Genomic DNA, 23,896 nt, shown 5'->3' with positions numbered 1-23,896 from the left:
GAAGAATGTTTGAGGAATGAAGACAGAGTGGTGTGGCAATGTATCCTTCTGAAGCGACATGACGGTAAGTTTGATTATTTTAATTAAAAGTAAAGTGATGCGAAATGAGTTAAATTTAATCATATAGTGGACCGATTTTTTTCCGTGTAAGGGTATGTGGTATTTTTGCAAATTTCAAACGCTTATAAAATAGCTAACAAGGTAGAAACAGTCAACTTGCTCAAAATATTGTTCATATCAATCCACCCAGCAATAAATGAATTATATATAACATCAATTTGGAATGTCATCAATCATTTGGCTATTTGACGATAATTAAAAAATAAAGCCGTATTTGGAAAATTGGATTAGTAATAATATGGGAGCGTCGTCTCGGTTCCACGCCCATTTTATATTTTTACAATATTTTCTATTTGTAGAGTTTTGAAAATAGGATCCATTGTTGTTAGAGAACATTAGTTATAGCGCGTAATCCATCACCCGATGTATATTTTTATCTGCTTGGCATTGATTCAATGCCACAATGGGATTGTTCTAGAACCGGTTACGTTCACTTTCAACACATTTCTTTCATTATTAACTGTCAATCAAATACCCAAAATAAACTTTCCACTTGAAGTTTTCCTTCTTATTTAGTAAATTAACTTTATTTGAAGATTTTTTACAAAAGAAGATTATGTGAAAATCATTTTAGTAAAATTGGGCGCAACAAATTGTTGGGAAATATTACAATTGAATCTCCACAACATTTTGAGTGTGTCCAAATACTTGTTCACAAATCTGGAATTCTTTACTTAGGAGTTATTCTTAAATTTTTAAAATGTAAAAATAACTGCTTAAGTTTTTGGACACTTTCAAAATGTTGTGAACTTGATATTTAAGGGCATTTGGATTTTTCACTTTTTTCTATTTGCCAGATAGATATAGATCACATAAATTTTCTCATTCCTTTATGTACTTACAATTCTCAATATAATAAGTCATCGTAAAGTAAATAGATTTTATTGATTATATCAAAACTACTGTCCATTCCATGGACAGGTGCTGTTTCCCAAATAAACTATTAAAATTTTAATAACACTTAAATAAATTAATGGCAAATTGCAGCACTCCTTTCAAGAAAGTCATAAATCAAAAATCGTCCATTTTTAGTTGTACATGTTTTCGGAATGCCCAGAAAATGTACTATATCTCAGCAAAAGAGGCATATTTTTAACTTAATATTTACCCGCTACAGGGCAGAAAGTGTTGTTTTTGCATTTTTAAAAAAAGGTATTGTTTAATAATTTTTTTAAATATACTAAATATTTTTAAAATCGAGAAAAAACCATCAGGTTTTACCTAAAAAAGATCTGTTGCACTGAAAAAAGTTTAATATGTGTCTTGATATTTATTTTTAATATATTGTGTTATATTTTTAAACATTAAAAACGTTCTCCTGAAAAATCGAGTTTTTTGATTTATGACGTTCTTGAAAGGAGTGAGCGTTATGTGACATGTTTTTATCATGTTAGCATGGATATATGAATATTGAGATTTTTTATTTTATTTCGTCGAATATGTCACTTCCGGACTGTCAGTTTTAAGGTATAGTTATTTTATAGTACGAAATAAAGTCAGGAAATTATATTCTTATGGACTTTCTTTGATTACATTATGTTCATATATATTTTTTATGATTATTATTATTTTATAAATATTGATGTGCAAAATAATTATTTATATAAGTCTTTTTAAATGATCTTTCAAGAAAATGGCGTAATATAAATTGTACAATACTATTATATGTGGCCATAAAAAATATTAGTAAGTTAACACGTTCGCTGCAGGGTTAGGGAAGCAATATTTCACCAGATGTCATGTAATTTTACTCGATAATATAGATATACATTTTCCATAAGTAAAATTAAATACAAAAAGTCTTTAAAATTGTCTTCTCATCCACGCCGATTTGACAACACTCGCTAAACACACAATGTCAACTAATCCTAATATGAATAATATATTGAATACACAATACGCGCTGGCGAATGATTGGCAACGAATGAGATAAAGAATAAATGCTTCAAATTCAGATTTTCTCCCTAAATGTCGTGTTATAATGATTAATTTATATTTTTTCAAGATGAATGAAATGCAATCCATGTGTTTATTTCTATGAATGCTTGTTCATATACCTTACATATGTGTAGGGGACAGTGTGGTAATTATGAACATGGGGTGATGATAAATAATATACATAGAATAAGCTGCGATTACCAGACACCTGTACATTCCATGTCATCCTCCATAGTGTAATAGTTAGCGCGATTAGATACCGCGCTGGTTAGTTATTTTTCTTCCTCTTCTTCTTCTTGGTGTAGGCCTTGTGGCCCGTTTTTAAGAGGGATTAACCTCCTGCGATGTCGATTCCCAGCTGTCGATCCATCTGGTCTGCCCGGGAGTCGTCTACCATGGGGTTGGCCGTACAGTGCTATGTGGGGCAGTCTAGATGGTTCCATTCCCCTCACATGCGCATACCATTATCTTCTTTGTTAGCTTCCCCACCCAACAAAATCTTCGGTCTCCCATAAATTATCAGTTATTTTTCACTCTTAATATTTATTTAAGTACCATCTGAAGCTTCTGAAACTAGTCGTAATAATATAATACTCAAGTGGTATAAACAAGTGCTTTATTTATAATTTATATCACGGATAAGTTCAATTTCAATTTTTCTTTTTAATCTTGCCTTTAAAAAAAAAACTTGACCCCATCTCCCCTATTTACTACGGCTGGCATTTGACCAAATGCTTTTGAATTGAATGATGAATATGACGCATATTCTCCCGCCAATTTCTTCCTTTTAAATTGGTGTGAAGTACTTATTTATGCCGTCAGGTGTCACTAGCAACGAATGGTCTGTCATTTGAAATCAGCTGCGGCTGGAATCAGGCGCCATCTTGAGTATGTTTTTGTTGTTTTTTGAGGGCTGTCAAATTATGCATAGTAATATAAAACTTCCTAGTTTTTTCCACATTTATTTTATTTGACCAGTGACATTATCAGACTGGTGTTGTCGGTAACGACAGAACCCGGTTGCCAGTCAAATAAAATTATTGTGGAAAATTGAAAATATTAACGGCCAGGTCTAACATTATCTGCCAAAACTCGTCAATTTTTAATTTAAGTTATGCTTAGTAAATACCACTATTTCTTAAAATCTACTGTGACACGTGTTTCGATGCATTCCGCATCATTTTCAGTAAAACTTAAATTGAAAATGGATAGATTTTATTACAAAGTGACTGCTGAATCAATTAATAAAAACTCATTAAGTTAGGAATAAAATAAGTGTATAATAATAATAAGTATTAAACTATGTGTGATACATCGCTCACTCCTTTCAAGAACGTCATAAATCAAAAATCGTCAATTTTCAGTTGTGCATGTTTTCGGAATGCCAGGGTAGAAAGTATTGTTTTTGCATTTTGAGAAAAATGTATTGTTTAATTATTTTTTTAAATATACTAATATTTTTCAAATGCAGAAAAAATCTTCAGGTTTTACCTAAAAAGATTTGTTACACAGTAAAAAGTTCAATAAGTGGCTTGATATTTATTTTTTATACATTGTATTATATTTTTAAACTTTAAAAACGTTCTCCTGAAAAATCAAGTTTTTCGATTTATGACGTTCTTGAAAGGAGTGAGCGACATGTTTGAATGGTAAAATAAGGAAAAAAATGCTGGGTTGAGAAAAGCATTATCGATAATAGTAAGAAAGATGTGTTGAGACGGTTTGAACTTGTGGAACGAATGAGTGTAGGAAAAATCCTGAAAAAATCCTGAAAAAATTATGATGCTAAGGAAGGAAATATTAGCAGGCGAAGACTGAGGAAAACTTAGCGCGTTCAACTATGTCAAATACTTGAAAGTGGTCAGGTCAGGAATGGGAACAATCGGCTAGTACCATATCGCTCACTCCTTTCAAGAACGTCATAAATAAAAAATGGTGAATGTTTCACATGTCGCTAACTACTTTCAACAACGTCACAAATCAAAAAACTTGATTTTTCAGGAGATCGTTTTTAAAGTTTAAAAATATAACACAATGTATTAAAAATAAATATCAAGCCACTTATTGAACTTTTTACTGTGCAACAGATCTTTTTAGGTAAAACCTGAGGGTTTTTTCTCAATTTGAAAAATATTTAGTTTATTTAAAAAAATAATTAAACCATACCTTTTCTTCAAAATGTGCCCTGTAGCGGGTAAATATTAAGTTAAAAATATGCCTCTTTTGCTGGGATATAGTACAGTTTCTGGGCATTCCGAAAACATGCTTAACTGAAATTTGTCGATTTTTTATTTATGACATTCTTGAAAGGAGTGAGCGATATGTATGGGAAGACGCATGAAGTGGAAGAGGCGAAGAATGTTTGCAAGGACAGAGTGTGGTGTTCTATTCTCTCTGCCTACCGCTGCGGTGAAGCGGCGTGATGGCCAGTTAGTCATTTGATTAATACATGCTATAATATAATTGTAGAATTTTGACGGGCAAAACGGGTGGTCGGTAGGTAATCCGTGACGGCTCATGTGACCATACTCGTACGATCATCACGTGACAACAAAGTCCACTTTCAGTGTGTAAGTGCAAACTCCGTACAATCAAATATCAAATCATATTGAGTATGTTATGTATAGTAATATAACGACGCTCCTCAAACTTTGGTGCGCAGGTCATTTTGTGGGCCTCCTTGTTGTGTTGTAGAGTGGGTTTGAACCGAGAAACTCTGACTTAACAGTCCGCGACACTAACCACGGGACCACAACCCGACACAATATATATATATATATATATATATATATATATATATATATATATATATATATATATATATATATATATATATATATATATATATTAATAAGAACGGTAAAACAAATTTATGAGGCGAACGTAATTGGAAAAAGGATCAGAGGAAGACCGAGAAAAACTTTGCTCGATCAAGTATGCCAAATACTTGAAAGTGGTCAGGTTAGGAGTCGAAACAATCGGCGGGTATGTATGAGGAGATGCAAGAACTTGGAAGAGGCGAAGAATGTTTGCAAGGACAGAGTGGTGTGGCGTTCTATTCTCTCTGCCTACTGCCCAGTGAAGCGGCGTGATGATTAGCTAGTTAGTTAGTTAGTTATGTATACACATACTTATAAATATATTTTTTTTAAATCGTGTGCAAAGATCCATCCAGCTTCTCACAGAGCCCTTAAGCGATCATTTGTACTTGATCTCGAATTTTGAAAAGAAAACCTTGAAACATTTTGGTTAGAAAACATTGTACATATTATAAATAAATCTAACGCACCTTAATTTGAACTTTGACGTCATTCTCACGAATTCAGGTCAGAGGAGTTCATCTGTTCGAGATAAACTTCACTAAATTATTTATTTTATTTGAATATATTTTATCTTTTTTGTAACCGCATTTGTAATACAACATTAATATGATTGAATATTTATTAAGGTTGCGCGAGTTTTATAATTAGTTCATTTATAAAACGAAAATAGGGAAAATATATATTTTTTCCTCATTATTACAACAGTTTTATTTTTGGCAAATGAAGGAAATTGAAATAAATTAGAGATTATTCAAAATAAACCTGTGAGAATAGTACTTAAGAAAATAATAATAATATAGAAAAAAATGAGAAAAGAATTCAACTGGTTACCTATTAAAAACAGACTATTACTTATAAAATATGCTTATCTTTGTATATAATTTTTTTAACGATAAATTACCCAAATATTTTAAGGATGAAATAGTTTTTGAACAAAAATTTTCATGAACATAGTACTAAAAATAAGGATAAAATAAGACTGCCATTTTGAAAAAAAAAAACAATCGCAAAATTGTTTTATGTATAAGGGTTTAAAAATGTATGATGAGATGCCAGAATGTATAAAGAATGAAAAGGTCTGAAAGAATTTAAAAATAAATGCTTAGTTTACTTTAAGAAGATGTAAATATATATAATATATCGCGCACTCCTTTCAAGAACGTCATAAATCAAAAAACTTGATTTTTCAGGAGAACGTTTTTAAAGTTTAAAAATATACTACAATGTATTAAAAATAAATATCAAGTCACTTATTGAACTTTTTACTGTGCAACAGATCTTTTTAGGTAAATCCTGAAGGTTTATTCTCCATTTGAAAAATATTAAGTATATTTGAAAAAATAATTAAACAGTACCATTTCTTCAAAATGCAAAAACAAAACTTTCTGCCCTGAAGCGGGTAAATATTAAGTTAAAAATATGCCGCTTTTACTGGGATATAGTACATTTTCTGGGCATTCCAAAAACATGCACAACTGAATATTGACGATTTTTGATTTATGACGTTCTTGAAAGGAGTGAGCGATATGATGTAAATTAAATGTTAAAAATAGTTTGTATTAAATTTAATATAAGTTAACTAAAGAAATAAAAAAAATTAAAATAATTTTGGTCTAGCCATGAGGAAGAGGAAATTGTTTTACAGTTAGATATGCCCTTTCAAGGTGAAACAGCTGTCACAAATACATACACTACATTTATGATGTCACAATTTGAAATTTGAATCCCAATTTTGATCGACACAAAAAAACACACATGGTAGTAATAATAAAAATGTTTAATGCTATAATTTGAAACAATTTTATAATAAAAAATAAACTTTAAATTATAAAGTTAGTTCATCTTTCAGATATCAACATAACTTTACAATACCAAAATGCAATTCCAAACAATTCCAACAGAACTTGAAATATTTGGGAACCAAGTACTTCAACAACCTTTCTACAGAAATAAAAAAAATGAAGACTTGAAAATGCCAAAATATAAATTAAATGAATTTTGTATATTTTAATGCAAGAAAGAAAAAAAAACACGAAAAATAAGCTTCAGACTCTTTTCATTCTTCATACATTCAGGCTTCTCATCATACATTTTCAAACCCTTAGAAATATTTTAATTTAGCCTATTGATAGAATTTTTCATATCCCCTCTAATGAGTGACCTAGTCTCTTTAAAAAAATATATATAAAAAAATATGAGCATTGAAATCCTCCCTTGATAGCCACAATACTCCACGATAGCCACATTTCGACCCTTGTCCTAGTTTTCTATAGGTACATTGTTAAGGGTGTCTAAATAAACATAGCCCGCCCTTTCACTGCCGATAGAGTTTTCCAACTTACCCTTAAGTCTGAAACACCCTCGAGCAAAAAGGTTTTGTCACGTACGCAACTCGTATATACAATTCGCCTCGATTTTCCCATTTGTTTTACAAATAGCCAAGTTTTACCGGCATTCGTAGCGTGTTGGAGAGACGATGTGTAGGACATATTGCTCGAACGGAAAATGCCGATAGAAATGAGTTGAATTGGATTTCTGAAATAGTTAGTTGCGTTAATTTCATTGAGCACGCCATTTTATTGTTCAGTCGCCAACTGATGTCAGAGTAACCTAACCGTGTTTAGTGGCTAGTACCTACCTGCGTTTATATAAATTAAGTGAATATCAAAATTATTGAATTACAGTGAAATTTTACGTTTTTTAAGGCACTGAAAAAAAAACTCAAATGGAGGGAAAATGTAAATGCGGGGTATTGAAAAACATTTAATTAAATTTTGAAAATCATGTAGTTTACTTTTTGTTGCATACAAAAACTTAAATGGAAGGAAAATGTAAATGGGGTTATTGAAGAAAAATACATTTTTATACTTTTTGTAAAAACCATGTACATGAGATTTTTTGCATATAAAATGTGTAGAAAAAAAAACATTACATTTTTTTTGTAAAAATTGTAATATCTTAATAAATAGAGGGAACGTATAAATTAGGGGTGTCGAAAAAAATCATTTAATTATTTTTTGTTTGTAAAAATTGTAATATTGGAAAAATTGTAATAGGGGGGAACGTATAAATTAGGGGTGTCGAAAAAAATATTATTTTTTTCTAAAAATTGTAATATCAAGGAATAAAACAAACAAAAAACCTTAAAACTGCACGTAAACGATGATCGCGAATAACGTAAAAAAAGAAGCGTTATACATCGAGTCAAAATCGAATTCAGGATATTTCCGATGTAAACTGGGAGGAAAAAACGTAAATGCGGGTAATAAATGTACGCAAATATAGCGGGACTGAAATAATTGGAGGGAAAATGTTAAATCCGGGTTTTGCTGCATATAATCTATTACGTATACAATTTTTGACTCTTTTGCGTTTTTCACATAAAAATCATTAAAAAAATGTTTTACGTGTTTTCATTATAAAATTAAATGATATCACTAACAAACGTAAATAATAAGTGTAAGTACCTCTCCAAGCACAAGAGCTTAGTCTCTTTATTGGAGAGAACTGCTTTATTAATTTTATGATTGTAAAGTAGAAATGTCTAGAAAATTAATGTAATATTTAAAAAAAAAACTTTTGTAACATTAAATAAAATAAAGAATAAAAAAAATTGTGCCCTTAACATTCAAGAGATCAATAATCGATCAATTTCTTATTTTGCAGTCAAATAATTATGCGAAAAAGTAGAAAATAACTTAGAAATGGCATCGCTTATCTACTTAAATTTGTAGATTGTGAATTTGTAACTAAAGTGTAATTGAAATACATCCATATTGAGTTGGTTATATCCGGAATGAGCGCATTAGTTTAATACAAATTTACATTTGAGAAGTAGACCATAAAAATTGGAAAGCTTGTGTGACGTTTCTAATTACCTCATATGAAATCAATTATCTATGTAACCTTGTTCCACACAGTAGCTCTAATGAGGAGGGTTTCCATTCACCCCGCTATGCGTTGGACACGTCACCGTTATAACTAGTATACCCAGAATATGTGTCGATATATGGTGGAAATACGCTCAATTTAATTTTCACGATTTGTGAATTTTTCTCCTTCCTTCTTATAGATCCTCAGATCTGTCTGTTCCGTTACCCGTCTCTTGTGACGTGCACTGCCAGCTGTCACGCCATCGCTTTGGTGTTAAAAAAATTATGTAAATATTGAAATGCATTTATTTTTACGGCCGAAAATTATGTAATCTGCGGGGGGTTTCTCCCGCAATAAACACTAAAAGGATTTATATACACGTAACTCCAATTTGGCATAGCTAAATGGTTATTATTTAAGAAAGCAATGGATCTTTGTCAGACGGGAGGAATATCTAATTTAACATACTCAACATATAAAGGATTGTATTAGACTCGTTTTGTGTTTATAACAGCCGATATAATTAATATTTTCATTCATCATTTTCTTTTGTAAAATTCGCCATTGAAAAAACGTTATTTTTGTAAGTTGGCAATGAGTGACGTCACAGAAACGATGGAGTTATTTTAATATCGGTAACATTGCTAAATTATTGGCGGCTCTATTTGTTGATGTCTATGGTCCACCCTCCCACCCCTCCCCTATATTTGTACAACACAAATGGTAGAGTAGTGGTAAACAAACAATTACTACTGTTACAGCTCTATAAACCATAGACAATAAACCATATGACGTCATAAAACGTTCGATGACGGAAATTCGATGACGTATGCGAACGCACGTTTTTCGTTTTATAAAAATAACTAAAGTTTAAACCTTCATATATCCCTTATTTCTCTAAATATTTCAAATAGAATGCTACCGATAGTTTTGTGATTTTTCATATATATTTATTAGCCAATAATCACACATCATGACATTTATTCATTGATTACATAAGAAATCCCAAGACCTAGAAGTTATATTATTTTGTATTAAACTACTTTTAAAAATCACGGGGCTATTTCCCGATATAAACAGGTAGCTAAAAAATATCGCTCACTCCTTTCAAGAACGTCATAAATCAAAAAACTTGATTTTTCAGGAGAACGTTTTTAAAGTTTAAAAATGTAACACAATGTATTAAAAATAAATATCAAGCCACTTATTGAACTTTTTACTGTGCAACAGGTCGTTTTAGGTAAAACCTGAAGGTTTTTTCTCCATTTGAAAAATATTTAGTTTATTTAAAAATATAATTAAACAATACCTTTTCTTAAAAATGCAAAAACAACACTTTCTGCCCTGTAGCGGGTAAATATTAAATTAAAAATATGCCGCTTTTGCTGGGATATAGAACATTTTCTGGGCATTCCGAAAACATGCACAACTGAAAATTGACAAATATTGATTTATGACGTTCTTGAAAGGAGTGAGCGATATGTTTTTTTTCATGAATATTTTGAACATGTAATTATGGATTTTATCATCCAGTGATAGTGAAGAAGTGATATTTAGTGACAAGAGATATGTTTTTAGCCAACGTTTGGGGATTACCCGATACACCTTCACCCCATACTTCAGGACTGTTCTCTATACAGATAATCTCTTCGGACAAGGTAGGTTTTTTAAAACGCGTACACCCATACCTCGCTTTACGGCCTAGATACGTTCGACGGAACTTGGCCGCAAAGCGAAGAGCCGTATAAGGAATTAATTATTCTAATAAAAATTCATACAAATTCAATGGGATCGGTTCCAAATTTGTTCAATATTGTAAAATGGTTTATCAATCGAAATTCATTTTATATTTTTATTTCATTTGATTCAAAAATACATACATAACACGTACATACATTTGTACATAAAATAATACCAGACTCCAAAAACCAACAATAATCTATAAACAAAAATGAAACAACTTCGTGTTACATAAAATATGTGTATGTATACGTACATATATTTTTTTAAATGGCTTTAATCTGAAGACGATGAAGAAATGGTAACCTGCAGATCACTGTCACTGTGATGGGTGTATTTATGGTATATATACAGTCCTGGCTATATGTATTAGGCACCCCCTACAGCATTGGTTTATGTCTTTAAATACTGCGACTCTTGGAATTCTTGCAATCTTTTCGAATTGTATCGTACTTTGATGGATTTTACCTACTACTTATTACCTGCTATCCCAACCTACGACAATTAGGAGCGTGGTTTATTTCTTCTTCTTCTTTTAATGGCTTTTCACCCATCTTGGGTGTTCTAGCCAGTGTCGAGTTATTCGTGGTTTATTTAAAGATACCCTATTTACTAATTTCAAGGGTTAGTTTTGTATGTGAAACATTGCTCTCCAGTTATTTTAGTCAGTGGATAAGTGCAATTTTTTCTGTACTTTTCATTTAAGTCTTCATTATTTTATATTAAAATGCCAAAAAAAGTGATTTGAGCGAAACTGGGCAGTCTCAAATAATTTTATTGAATTCAGAAGGGTAAACCCAGGTAAAAATAGCTGAAAAAAATTAAATGCCCCCGGTGTGTAGTCCAAACAAAATATTTTTTGAGTCTGGTTCTTATAAAAACCGCCCAAAACTAACAGAAAAAGGATCACCTCAAGTTGCAAATACTGAATTTTAGTTAATGAATCATTAAAAACTCGTCTTACTATGTCTTCAAATTCATATCACATTTTTGACATCTTCTGCATAATTTTCAAACACCTAACGTTTGAAAATGATGCGGAATGCACCGAAACACGTGTCACAATAGATTTTATGAAATAGTGTTATTTACCAAATAAAACTTTGATAAAAAATATAAAAAAATCAATGCCATTAAACTAAGGTATGAAGAATCAGTAATCATGGTACTGTAAAGCTCTCCATTGACCGTAACATTCTGGCCGGCATCGTCTTGAGAAAAATATGGACCAATGATTCCACCTGCCCATAGCACACCAAACAGTGACTTTTAATGGATGTAAGGGCGTCTCGACACAGGTTTCTGGGTTTACTCCACTCCGAAGTCGACTATTCTGCTTATTGACCTATGTCAATCCATTTAACCAAAAATGTACCTCATCGGTGAACAAAATTTTCCGTTTAAAAAAAGAGGCTTAATTTGAATATTGTTTTCGGCCCATTCGCGAACCTACGACGCGCATAATGGTCATTCAGTCTATTCATGGTGAAATGGCAATTCTTACTGACTACAAATCAACTGTCAACTATCAAATTGACAATCTGTAGAAAGAATGTTGCCAGTTTAAAAACCAAACCTCTAAAAAGAAAACAATCTACATATCGCTCACTCCTTTCAAGAATGTCATTAATTAAAAATCGTAAATTTTCAGTTGTGCATGTTTTCGGAATGCCCAGAAAATGTGCTATATCCCAGCAAAAGAAGCATATTTTAAACTTAATATTTACCCGCCACAGGGCAAAAAGTGTTGACTAGACTTGAGGTCACTGCTACTGCCCACCAAATGAATGTAGAGAAATACTTTACACTGACCTTAGTAAAAAAAATCCATGTATTGTTTATCTACATTCATAACTTTTGTAATCACACTTCAATAAACCTATAATGACAAGTCGACTAGCTAAATTGGGCAAAATGAGTTAATGGTTTAATTTACGATAAACTATTGTACATATCGCTCACTCCTTTCAAGAACGTCATAAATATAAAATCATCAATTTTTAGTTGTGCATGTTTTCGGAATGCCTAAAAAATGTACTATATCCCAGCAAAAGAGTCATATTTTTAACTTAATATGTACCCGCTACAGGGCAAAAAGTGTTTTTTTGCATTTTGAAGAAAAGGTGTTGTTTAATTATTTTTAAAATATACTTAATGTTTTTCAAATGGAGAAAAAACCTTCAGGTTTTACCTAAAAAGATCTGTTGCACAGTAAAAAGTTCAATAAGTGGCTTGATATTTATTTTTAATACATATTATTATATTTTTAAACTTTAAAAACGTTCTCCTGAAAATTCTAGTTTTTTGATTTATGACGTTCTTGAAAGGAATGAGCGGTATATAACAGGAACAGATCCAGGGACAAGGAGGTCGAAGGGTTTAATTATAAATCTGAGTCGAGCCGTAGCGCCTATTTTATTCGTTATTGATTGATAAGAAGCAAAACATGATAGAATCTTTATCTACATGATGTAACTAATTGTAATGATTGGCAGTTCGTTTGAACTAAATCTTTTAGCTCACGTGATCTTGCCACGAATCATTACAATACGCTTTGTCACCAATATGACAAGTCTTCTGCCTCCATCACCGACCATCGTCATCAACTTGTTGAACAAATCATGATATGAGTAGTCCACTTGCAAACCGCGTTATGTTAAAAAATAACCTTTTTTGCCAATGGCGCCAATCGGTAGAAAATTAAAAATATTAACGTCCATGTGTAACATAATCTGTCAAAACTTGTTAAGTTAGGAATAAAATGGAATAGAAATTTTTTTTTTCATGTAATGCAATGGAACGGCGTTCCGGCTCCTTTTTTCAAGAATAAATTTAAAAAAATTAAATTTTCACTATCAATTAGACGAAACAATGTCTGTGCTTACGTAATTACAAATTTATATAATTTTTCAAAATGATTAAATATGGTATTGTAATGAATGTATAAATGATATTGAAACATATTTTTTTTAGTAAAAAGCTTGACATGAAGTGAGTTCCGGGACCTTTTTTGTTGAAAAAAAAGCCCTGAAATAAACCCCTTTCAGGACCTCTCCCCTTTGCTTAGTTCCGCGCCAATACTGGCTATTTCGTCCTTTGTATGACGACTGATTTATGTATGATTTTTTCCTTCTTATGACATTCCTTCGCTTGTAGTCTTGGTGAGTGGTAAAAAGGGTAAAGTCCCTTTTTGCGGCGCGTCTGCGGGCCCGCACTTTTGGTGCGGTCCTTTTTGGGGATGTAGAATTTAGTCACCAGTTTAGTCCGTTTATTGTAGGGAGTCGCATGCGCGATTGTTGCTGTCCCGTGATTGGTCGAAACCGAGTGGCGCGGTCGGCCACGCGGAGTTTAGGGGTTATCAACGCTCGAAATCGTGAAATCGAATTTTTATTGTTGTTTTTGAATTTTGAATTTATTTTTCGGCTTTCGAAAATCATTCAGTTTGAAATTGGAATAAAAAAATTATGTTCATTCTTAATTTTGATTTTTATCATGTGGATTTAACTTTTTATTGTTTTGAAAAAAATCTGCGTTGCTGTTGTTTTTTGTTTTGTTTTGATTAAAAATCGCTTTAAAGCATTTTAATAATAAACACTAAAATATTTACAACATTTTGAGCGTGTCCAAATACTTTTTCACAAATCTGGATTTTCTCCAATTAGGAGTTATTTTTTTTATATCATTTTTGACATTTCAACATTGATGAAGAAGAACATGGAAGTCTGGGCATTTACAGGACTTACGTCCGATCAGTTCTTCTTTATCAATGTTGAGATGTCAAAAAATAATATAAAAAATAACTCCTAATTGGAGATAATCCAGATTTGTTAACAAGCATTTGGACACTCGAAATGTAAAAAAATATATAATTATTTTTAAACCCCTGAACGAGCGTCAATGAGAATTTTTAGTTATCTGTAAAATGTGGATTGCACCATCAGTAATCACCTTGCCGCCCCTCTTCTTCAATCGATGCTTAGATTTTGGTAAGATAATGAGTTTATCAGTAATCGTACGATGTTGTGACTGTCAACTTAATCTTTAGTGATGAATTTGATAACATCTAAAGTTCTGATAAAGAGCATCTAAAGAAAACATTTAATTTTAAAAAAATAACACAATTTAACCTTTTCATAGCCATAAATAAATTACCGTTAGTGCTCATCAGGATGAATATTTTTTGTTAAAATAAAAGGTGTCTAAAAATGTTTTTTATTATGTTTATTATCGGCACCCCAATAGTGCATAGGGCACTGAATCATAAACGCAGTGTTATCTTGAATATTTTCATTTCAAAGTATTTCTGTGTGCCAAAGCGGCTCATTATTAAAAATAGGTATCGAATTGTGGTAGAGTGGGTTCGAGCCCAGAAACTTTAACCCAAGATTCCGCGACACCAACCACGGGACCACAACCCGTTACTTTTTTAGAATTATGTTTCATGGACTTTGTTACTATAATATATCTGCAAAAAAATCACTTGCTTATTTATTAATTTCTTTTGCGATATTCGTCTTTGTTATTGTAATTGAAAATTAAAATGATTATGTAAAATTTTGACATCTCAACATAAAACGAAGAAGAATATGGAAGAATGGGCATTTACAGGGCTTATGACCTGTCTTAGGCTCGGTTAAGTGGTCACTTTACACACGTGTAACATTCACCAATTCTACCCATTATTTACAATAAACTAAAAATTTTGGTGAATGCTTGACAAGCACACTATTTAAATTTTTGGTGAATGTAACACATGTGTAAAATGATCACTTAACCAAGCCTATGACAGGTCGTTAGCCCTGTAAACACCCAGACTTCCGTATTCTTCTTCATCTATATTGAAATATCAAGAATGTAAAAAACAACTCCAAAGTGGAGACGATCCAGATTTATGAACAGTAAAAAAAATACAATTTTACTATTATTCATCGTTCACTTTGTGCAAAACCACATTAATAAACATGAATACGTTACTACCAGTTTCGGAATAATCATTCCATCATCAGGTCATTGAAATAAAATTCTTACGGTTTGATATTTGTACAAAACAATAATTTGAATGAGAAAAATAATTCATATGCAAAATATGCTTTTAATATACAAAATACACTAAAAATATTGTTCATTATTATGTTATTGTGAACTCCTCGAGTATTGGATACTCAGTATTGTAAAATATCGTTTTTTTGTTATTCTTTATTGTTAATGTATTTATGTAACTGTTCTGAAAATTTTCCAAATATTTTATTTTTCCAAATATTTTATTTTTTTTTAATTTAAAAAAATTAAAAGAATAAAAATATATGAAAAGGTTTGTAACCCTCGGCGGTCCCCGTGGCACTATCGCTGCACTTTCAGTCCGCGGCCCGCTACAGGCTACGGCTACAGTAGTCGGCCAGTCAGCGGTGGCAAGTCGCCGGGTATTGTCGTCCGGCCCGCTGTCATCGGCCCCCTCATCCCCACAAGTGCTTGTCAGTTGTTTTGCGTGCGCGCTGTCATTCCCCGTAAACAAAACAAAAAAAATCAAGAAAGAAACTTCACGAAAACCCCGCCTTCCTATCATGTGCCGTGATAACAGACGCAGAAATTGAACAGGAAACATTTTTCATGTAGTCATCGGTATTTCTGCTTACCTACACTCACTCACGCGAAGATAACCACCAACATACCCGTGGACGCCTATCTTTTTTAGTTCTGAAACATTGTTTACCGCGCGAATTGTATTGTTGAATAACTTCTGTGTATTATGAACGTCGAACAGTGCATTCCCAGTTATTGACTTTTTCAAAAATTAAGATACAATTTATCATTTCAAATTTCGAATGCGGTGAACGCGAGTGTATTTTGAAATTCGAAAACGGCATCTTAAATGTTGATAGTCTACTCGCGTCAGATTTTGAATATCGAAAACGTCATTTTAAATGTTGATAGTCTACTCGCGTCAGATTTTGAATATCGAAAACGTCATTTTAAATGTTGATAGTCTACTCGCGTCAGATTTTGAAAATAGAAAACGGCATTTTAAATATTGATAGCTTGCTCGCATCAGATTTTTGAAAATCGAAGACGGCGTCTTAAACATTGATAGTTTACTTGCATCATCGGTATTTATACTCGTACAAGATGAGCTGCATCCAGAATGATTCGAATCCACGTCATCCCAAGGGCGCCAACGGCTACGCGCCGAGCCTACTCACCAAGTCCAAGGGGCTTTTTGCAAATGGATATGACACTAACGGAAACCATGGCAACGGACTCGTCGTCAATGGATTCTCCAGCAACGGACTCTCCAGGAACGGACTCTCCAGCAACGGACTCTCCAGCAACGGACTCTCCAGCAACGGACTCTCCGGCAACGGACTCGTCGGCAACGGCTACCACGGCAATGGACTCTCTAGCAACGGACTCCTCGCCAAAAACGGACTGGTGAAAAATGGCTTCGACCAAGGGTTTCTGCAACGATATCCAAAAGTCTTGGGCGAAAACGATTTGCCGAGGATACCTCCCATACAGAAGCCGCATGTGGTAAATACCGTTCTTTCTATTATTTTTATACTGACATCTCAACAAAGATGAAGAAGAATATGAAAATCTGGACATTTACGGGGCTTACGACCGTCATAAGCTGATTGATCACTTTACACGCGTGTAACATTCACCAATTCTACCCATGATTGACAACCACTCACTTCAAATTTTGGATGTCATATTTATAAATACGATCAATTTCATGACGTTCCACGATTAAGTCCACATCAGCCATTTATGATAGGATTTAGAAAGCTCATTCAAGACAAAATTTGAGTCGTGGGGTTATCAATAACAGGTAGAATTGGTGAATGTTACACTTGTGTACACACTACTTAAATTTTTGGAACTTCTATACATGTTATTGTTCAAATTTAAAACATAGCTCTTGAACTTCACTCTGATTTCACTAGAGACATCTATGATGAGATAAAAGAAGATTTTTATTGATTGGTGAGACGAAAAAAACTTTTTATTAATAAATTAACCGTTCTTTAAATTTAAATAAAAAAAAGTTTTTGAAATAAACGTGTTTTTAATGATATTATTAAATAATATCATTTTTTCAAATCAGGTTTATTAGTATGAAAACAAAAGTCTGTTTTTGGTTGGTTGGAAGATATTGCTTTTTAGCAATAAGCCCGCTGTTGTAGGAAGGTGTACGGTAATATTGTGTATAAATTACAGTCTGTTATTTATACTTAATGGATCGTTACCATGATGTGTTATTATTGGCTAATAAATATACATGAAAAATCACAAGACTATCAGTAACATTCGTATTGAAATCTGTAGAGAAGTGAGGGAGATACGAAGGTATAATCTTTAGATATTTTAATAAAACGAAAAACGGACACCGCTATACGTCATCAAATTTTACGTCATCAGGTGTGTTATGGGGCGTATCCCGGGCGTATAGAGCTGTAATAGTGGAAGTGTGGATTAGTTTTTGTGACGTCATTCGTTACCAACTTACGAAAACAATGTTTTTACGAAGGCGAATTTTGCAAAAGAAAATGATGAATGAAAATATTGATTATATCGGCTGTTATAAACCAAAACGCGTCTTACACAATCCTTTATAGGTTGAGGAGTATGTTGAATAAGATATTCCTCCCGAGACGTCATCAAATTTTACGTCATCAGGTGTGTTATGGGGCGTATCCCGTTATGTATAGGCTGTATAGAGCTGTAATAGTGGAAGTGTGGATTCGATTCTGTGACGTCATTCCTTACCAACTTACGAAAACAATGTTTTTACGAAGGCGAATTTTGCAAAAGAAAATGATGAATGAAAATATTGATTATATCGGCTGTTATAAACACAAAACGAGTCTTACACAATCCTTTATAGGTTGAGGAGTAGGTTGAATTAGATATTCCTCTCGAGTGAAAATACCCTATTCCACTGTTTTTTTTATGACCACTATTATTATTTTATGTTTTAATATTGCGACACACCTTTAACCGCTGTTTTGTCGTGTTATCTCTTGTTATTTCAAGTTATGTGTAATATTTGAATTACTAATAAATATACCTACGTAAATTTCTTTATAAAGTTTGTTTGTATCTAAATTATCAAGTATCATACTCGATTTACTTCAATTTTCCATGTAAATGAAATAATACACGTTAGAAACTATATACATATCGCTCACTCCTTTCAAGAACGTCATAAATCAAAAAACTTGATTTTTCAGGAGAACGTTTTTTAAAGTTTTAAAGTATAACACATCTCTCTATAGCGGGTAAATATTAAGTTAAAAATATGCCTCTTTTACTGGGATATAGTGCATTTTCTGGGCATTCCGAATACATGCACAACTGAAAATTGACGATTTTTTATTTATGACGTTCTTGAAAGGAGTGAGCGATATATTCAATCGAATTGCGGTCTCATTGAGCGTTTGTCCACCACACGGAATTACACGGAATTTTACCGTCCGGCACGTCAGTTTTAAAACGATGATTGGCTTCAAAGCCAACATCGTGACAAAAGCCTATTTATGAGATTCACTCTCTTGATTTGCGCGTAAAAATGCATTTTGAAAGTACATACCTGCATTTGCACATACCACCCGTTGCTGTTGTAATTGATAATCGCATTAGGATTTTGGTCGTTCGCGTGGAGAAAAACAACAAAATAAATGATTACATAATACTGTTTAATAAACATATTACATAAGTGTTATATATATATGGGTCAACCGTTCAAAATATGATTTCGCCTTTCACTGGTGCGAATGCACTTTTAGCGTTGCGCATTCTCAAGTATTATGAGATTTATATATTAAGGGTGTACTCTCAAACACACATTTAAGTTCGCGACCGGCCGCGCGATAAGCAACACGTGTGACATATATATATATATATATATATATATATATATATATATATATATATATATATATATATATATATATATATATATATATATATATATATATATATATATATATATGTATATATATATATATGTATATGTATGTATATAAAATATAAATATGGGGTGTCCCATAATACCACCTATTTCTTATGAGTGGTGTTAGGCCAGCTTATGACTCACTAAAAAATGAAAATATGACTCGGTAAAAGTGCCTCAGTTTTCGAGATATTTCCACTTTTATGAATTTCCCGAACATCTACGACTTAGATCAGTTTTTTTGAGTGCCATTTTTTCATATTTTCATATTTTAGGATTCTAATTTATATTTCACAATAATACACAAAAATAATTTAATTGTACGTTGACACTTTTCACTTTACTAAACCAAACGATTGTTTACGTCGGAATTCGTAATAAATTAAATATGTAATTATAAATTTTGTATTTAAAAAGCAGTTTAGTATTTAGGAGTTATTTTGTCATTATTTTACACGCTCAAAATGTTGTGAATAGAATTAATTGGTTCTCAAGTCGCAAATCGAAGGTAGGTCGCGAGATGAGAGATGATCAATAAAGGCGGACATTTATTGAGGTGTATTGAGAGACTGCTGTAAGTAGCTTTCATTGACTGGGTTATTATAGGTAGTCGCTTTGCTATGACGACAGAAAGTAGGGTAACGGGCCATGCTACCTCGCTATGCTCGCCCATACATCTGGGCCACCCGTTTGTAATCTTTTATACACGCCGATGCATCGATTCTAACTTGCTTCAATTTTCGATTATAGCTGCATGTAAACGAATTTTAAAGCTATGTATTGTATCGATGTAGAATGGTAAATGTTTTACATCTATTTCATAGATGTTTGAATGGTGAAATAAGGAAAAAATGCGGGGTTGAGAAAAGCACTATCGATAATAGTAAGAAAGATGTGTTGAGATGGTTTGAACTTGTGGAACGAATGAGTGAAGGAAAAATCCTGAAAAAATGCTGAAAAATTATGATGCTAAAGAAGGAAATATTAGCAGACGAAGACGGAGAAAAACTTGGCGCGTTCAACCATGTCAAATACTTGAAAGTGGTCAGGTCAGGAATGGGAACAATCGGCTAGTACCATATCGCTCACTCCTTTCAACGTCATAATTTTAAAAAAAAACTTGATTTTTCAGGAGATCGTATTTAAAGTTTAAAAATATAATGAAATGTATTGAAAATAAATATCAAGCCACTTTTTAAAAATATAATGAAATGTATTGAAAATAAATATCAAGCCAGTTATTGAACTTTTTACTGTGCAACTGTTCTTTTTAGGTAAAACCTGAATGTTTTTTCTCCATTTGAAAAATATTTAGTATATTTAAAAAAATAATTAAACAATACCTTTCCTTCAAAATGCAAAAACAACACTTTCTGCCCTGTATCGGGTAAATATTAAGTTAAAAATATGCTGCTTTTGCTGGGATATAGTACATTTTCTGGGCATTCCGAAAACACGCACAACTGAATTGACGATTTTTGATATATGACGTTGTTAAAAGGAGTGAGCGATGTGTTCTAATGTGCAAAGGCAAATGGCCGCAAGTTAAAAACAGTAGTTTTGAGATGAACGCGTTTAAAGTTAACTTAAAACGATGCTTTTTGCTAATAAGTACATATATCAAATTAATACAATTTTGCGGCTATTTGGATAATGAATATCTCGGTAAAGGTAAGAGATAGAGCAAAATCTGTGATTGTATATGATAGAGGCCAGTTATAAGAATGCTTGAAGCCGTGTTAAGCCAAACAGCCGCAACTTGAGTTACGGCTAGTTGCCTTTACACATGCTAGTGTAAAGTGATCACTTAACCAGCGTATGACAGGTCATAAGCCCTCTAAATACCCAGATTTCTATATTCTTCACCTTTGTTGATATGTCAAAAGAATGTATTGATTTTGAGTTGACGTATTTATGGTTTATCAAGGCTGAACTCGCAAACATCCAATCCAGAAAACGACTGGCCGCGCAAGGGGTCAGACGTCTTTCTGCGCACATTATTTTTAGAATACATGATTGTTGGAATTAGTTTTTTTTGTAATATGTATTAACACGTTGTCGTCGGGACACGGCATTTGCCGTTTTTCGCGGACTGTCGGTCAACTGCGGGACACGGCAAATGCCGTTTTTGTCAACTGTCGGTTATCGGCGGGAAACGGCAATATACGGGTTTGTTATCAGCGTGAAATAAAACGCGTTGAAGGGTAATCTGCTACCTGGGTGCTAGGCGATAGTCTGTTGACGTTATTTGAGATGTCTTGTCCAGATTGGCTAGTGTGTCGCTTGTAAAGGCATCCCCAGAAATCTAAAGTTTTTATGCGATCTCAATCTCAAGTTTAGTTTGAGCCATTTCACGTATTGGACTATTTTTCATACCGCTCGCACTGTTTTGTTTACTGTTTGGTGTGTTATTATTTGAATATATAAGCATTGTATAGGGAATGATACCTCGGAGGGGAAGACTATTTTTTATAGTTTACAATGCTTCTAAAATTGTGAAATACGGAATACTTAATTAAAAATTATGATTATAATTTATTTTTGATGATCAAATGTCATATATGATTTCTTTGAAAATTTCAATCGAAAATATTATTTGGTTTAGAAATTGTGTCAATTTTAAGAAAGCGATATATTTTTGCGCCAATCGCGAAAAACACCCGCCATAGGCTAGAGTCTATTGTTCGAAGCGCCCGACTACAATGTGTTAAAAACAAATATAATTTTATTAACTCCTTGTCTTTCAATAAGCCTTTTCTTTTTGAAACCACATATTTATTTCGAAGGAACACTTATTTTTTCGATACAAAAACAGTGTTTTAAGCAAAAAATTCAATTACGTTAAATGTTACCTGGGTTTAAAGAAAATTAACTTCCGATTTATCGTATATTGGGCCTTAAAACAGACATTCATCGGCCGTCGTAATAATCTATCTGTTTTGACAATGGCGTGCACACAGTTTTTAATCGGGGCAGACTATTTTTTTTTTAATTGAAATATTTGTGTTTTTTATTATTTACAAAAATATTTCAATTTCATACTATTTCTGTGAGCCTAAGCGGTTCATTATTCGATATAGGTATCAAATTGTGGTGGAGTGGGTTCGAACCGAGAAACTCTGAGAGTCCTCGACACTTACCACGGGCCCACAACCCGACACATATATTGAAAGCTGTCCCACCGCATGCCCAGATCTGATACAGAAGCATCTAGGCTTCCTGACAGATCTGCTCTTGCAAATATTTTTTTTTTAACTAAGTTGCGAAATTTATTGAAAATGTGAAACAATATAAAATTGTATCCCGATTTTACTGTGAAACTTACATTTAAAAATTTTCAATATACCTGTCACTGCCAATCTAAATAAATACAAGTTTGTAAATCTATCACCAAATTTTCTAGAAGTACCCGACACATAAGGCAAGTAGGCACTGGTCGTGTTTCCACATGGAATGCGAGTAATCTAAGTAAGGCACTGTTTTTCTGCCTATATAGACTGCACGCCTCTGCGTATTGGGTTAGATCGTGGCTGACGCATCACCATTTCGTTACGATATTTGCTATACCATTTTGAATGATGAACGAATGTTTTGACGATTCAACAATGAAAGGATGCACGTCACGCGAAATGGCCCGGTGCATGAGTCGAATCAAAACTCATTAGACATTCCTTTACGATGTCGCCAACTTACCGTGACTCAGCGTCATACCGGAGAAAGTCACTTTTCCATTTTTCATTGATTTATTTATACCTGAATTTTCGAAAATATATCATCATCATCGAACCAACTATCCTTAAGAAATGGATAGGACAGTTATTAAGTGTCAATAAATACACAACATTTTGAGTGTGTCCAAATACTTGTTGATAAAATCTGGATTATCTCCAATCACAGGAGTTATTTTCATATTATTTTTTGACATTTCATCAAAGATTAAGAAGAATATGGAAGAATATGGGTCGTCAGCCCCGTAAATGACCAGACTTTAATATTCTTCTTCATCTTTGATGAGATGTCAAAAAATAGTATGTCAATAAATACACTCATTTTCTTTATATTTGCTTTTCTTCAAAGAAATTTAGTTTATTCTGCGAAAAAAAAAATATTTTTTTCTTCGTTCTCAATACTTTCTATGTATAACCTTTCAATAACTCTTCTTTTCAAAATCAAATACATATTTATTTCGAAGAAAAAATATTTTTTCAATACAAACACGGTGTTATTAAAAATGACTTTTTTTATTAAAAATAATTTTTCAATAAAAAAAGTCACGTTGAAAGTTACCTGGGTTTAAAGAAAATTAAGTTGTGATTTATCGTATATTGGGTCTTAATCATGTCACACCACAAAGTGAATGCCGAAACGATGAACAATATTCCTTCGTGTGTTAACGATCTAGATAACACTGTTTTTATATGATGCAGTACCCTTTGCACCATTGGTTGCGGAT

General features: G+C 32.6%; 1 protein-coding gene across 4 annotated transcripts in view; it reads left to right on the top strand.

Annotated features, from left to right (window-relative positions):
- LOC148307564 (choline-phosphate cytidylyltransferase A-like) overlaps positions 1-23,896 on the top strand; it is a 69,220-nt gene that overhangs the window by 3,837 nt on the left and 41,487 nt on the right. Inside the window, exon 1 of one of the 4 annotated variants that reach the window (XM_088263209.1) lies at positions 15,850-17,018. The exons of the other annotated variants lie outside the window; for them this stretch is intronic. Within the exon in view, the coding sequence (XP_088119335.1) occupies positions 16,617-17,018 (402 nt within the window). The 5' untranslated portion in view covers positions 15,850-16,616. Of the gene's footprint in view, positions 1-15,849; positions 17,019-23,896 lie in introns of those variants that run through there. 4 annotated transcript variants of the gene reach the window in all.

The sequence above is a fragment of the Brachycentrus maculatus genome, unplaced genomic scaffold (genome assembly GCF_059751285.1).
Source record: "Brachycentrus maculatus isolate JH-2025_06_01 unplaced genomic scaffold, ASM5975128v1 h1tg000196l, whole genome shotgun sequence".
Taxonomy (NCBI): domain Eukaryota; kingdom Metazoa; phylum Arthropoda; class Insecta; order Trichoptera; family Brachycentridae; genus Brachycentrus; species Brachycentrus maculatus.
This window is presented reverse-complemented; position numbering and strand designations above follow the sequence as displayed.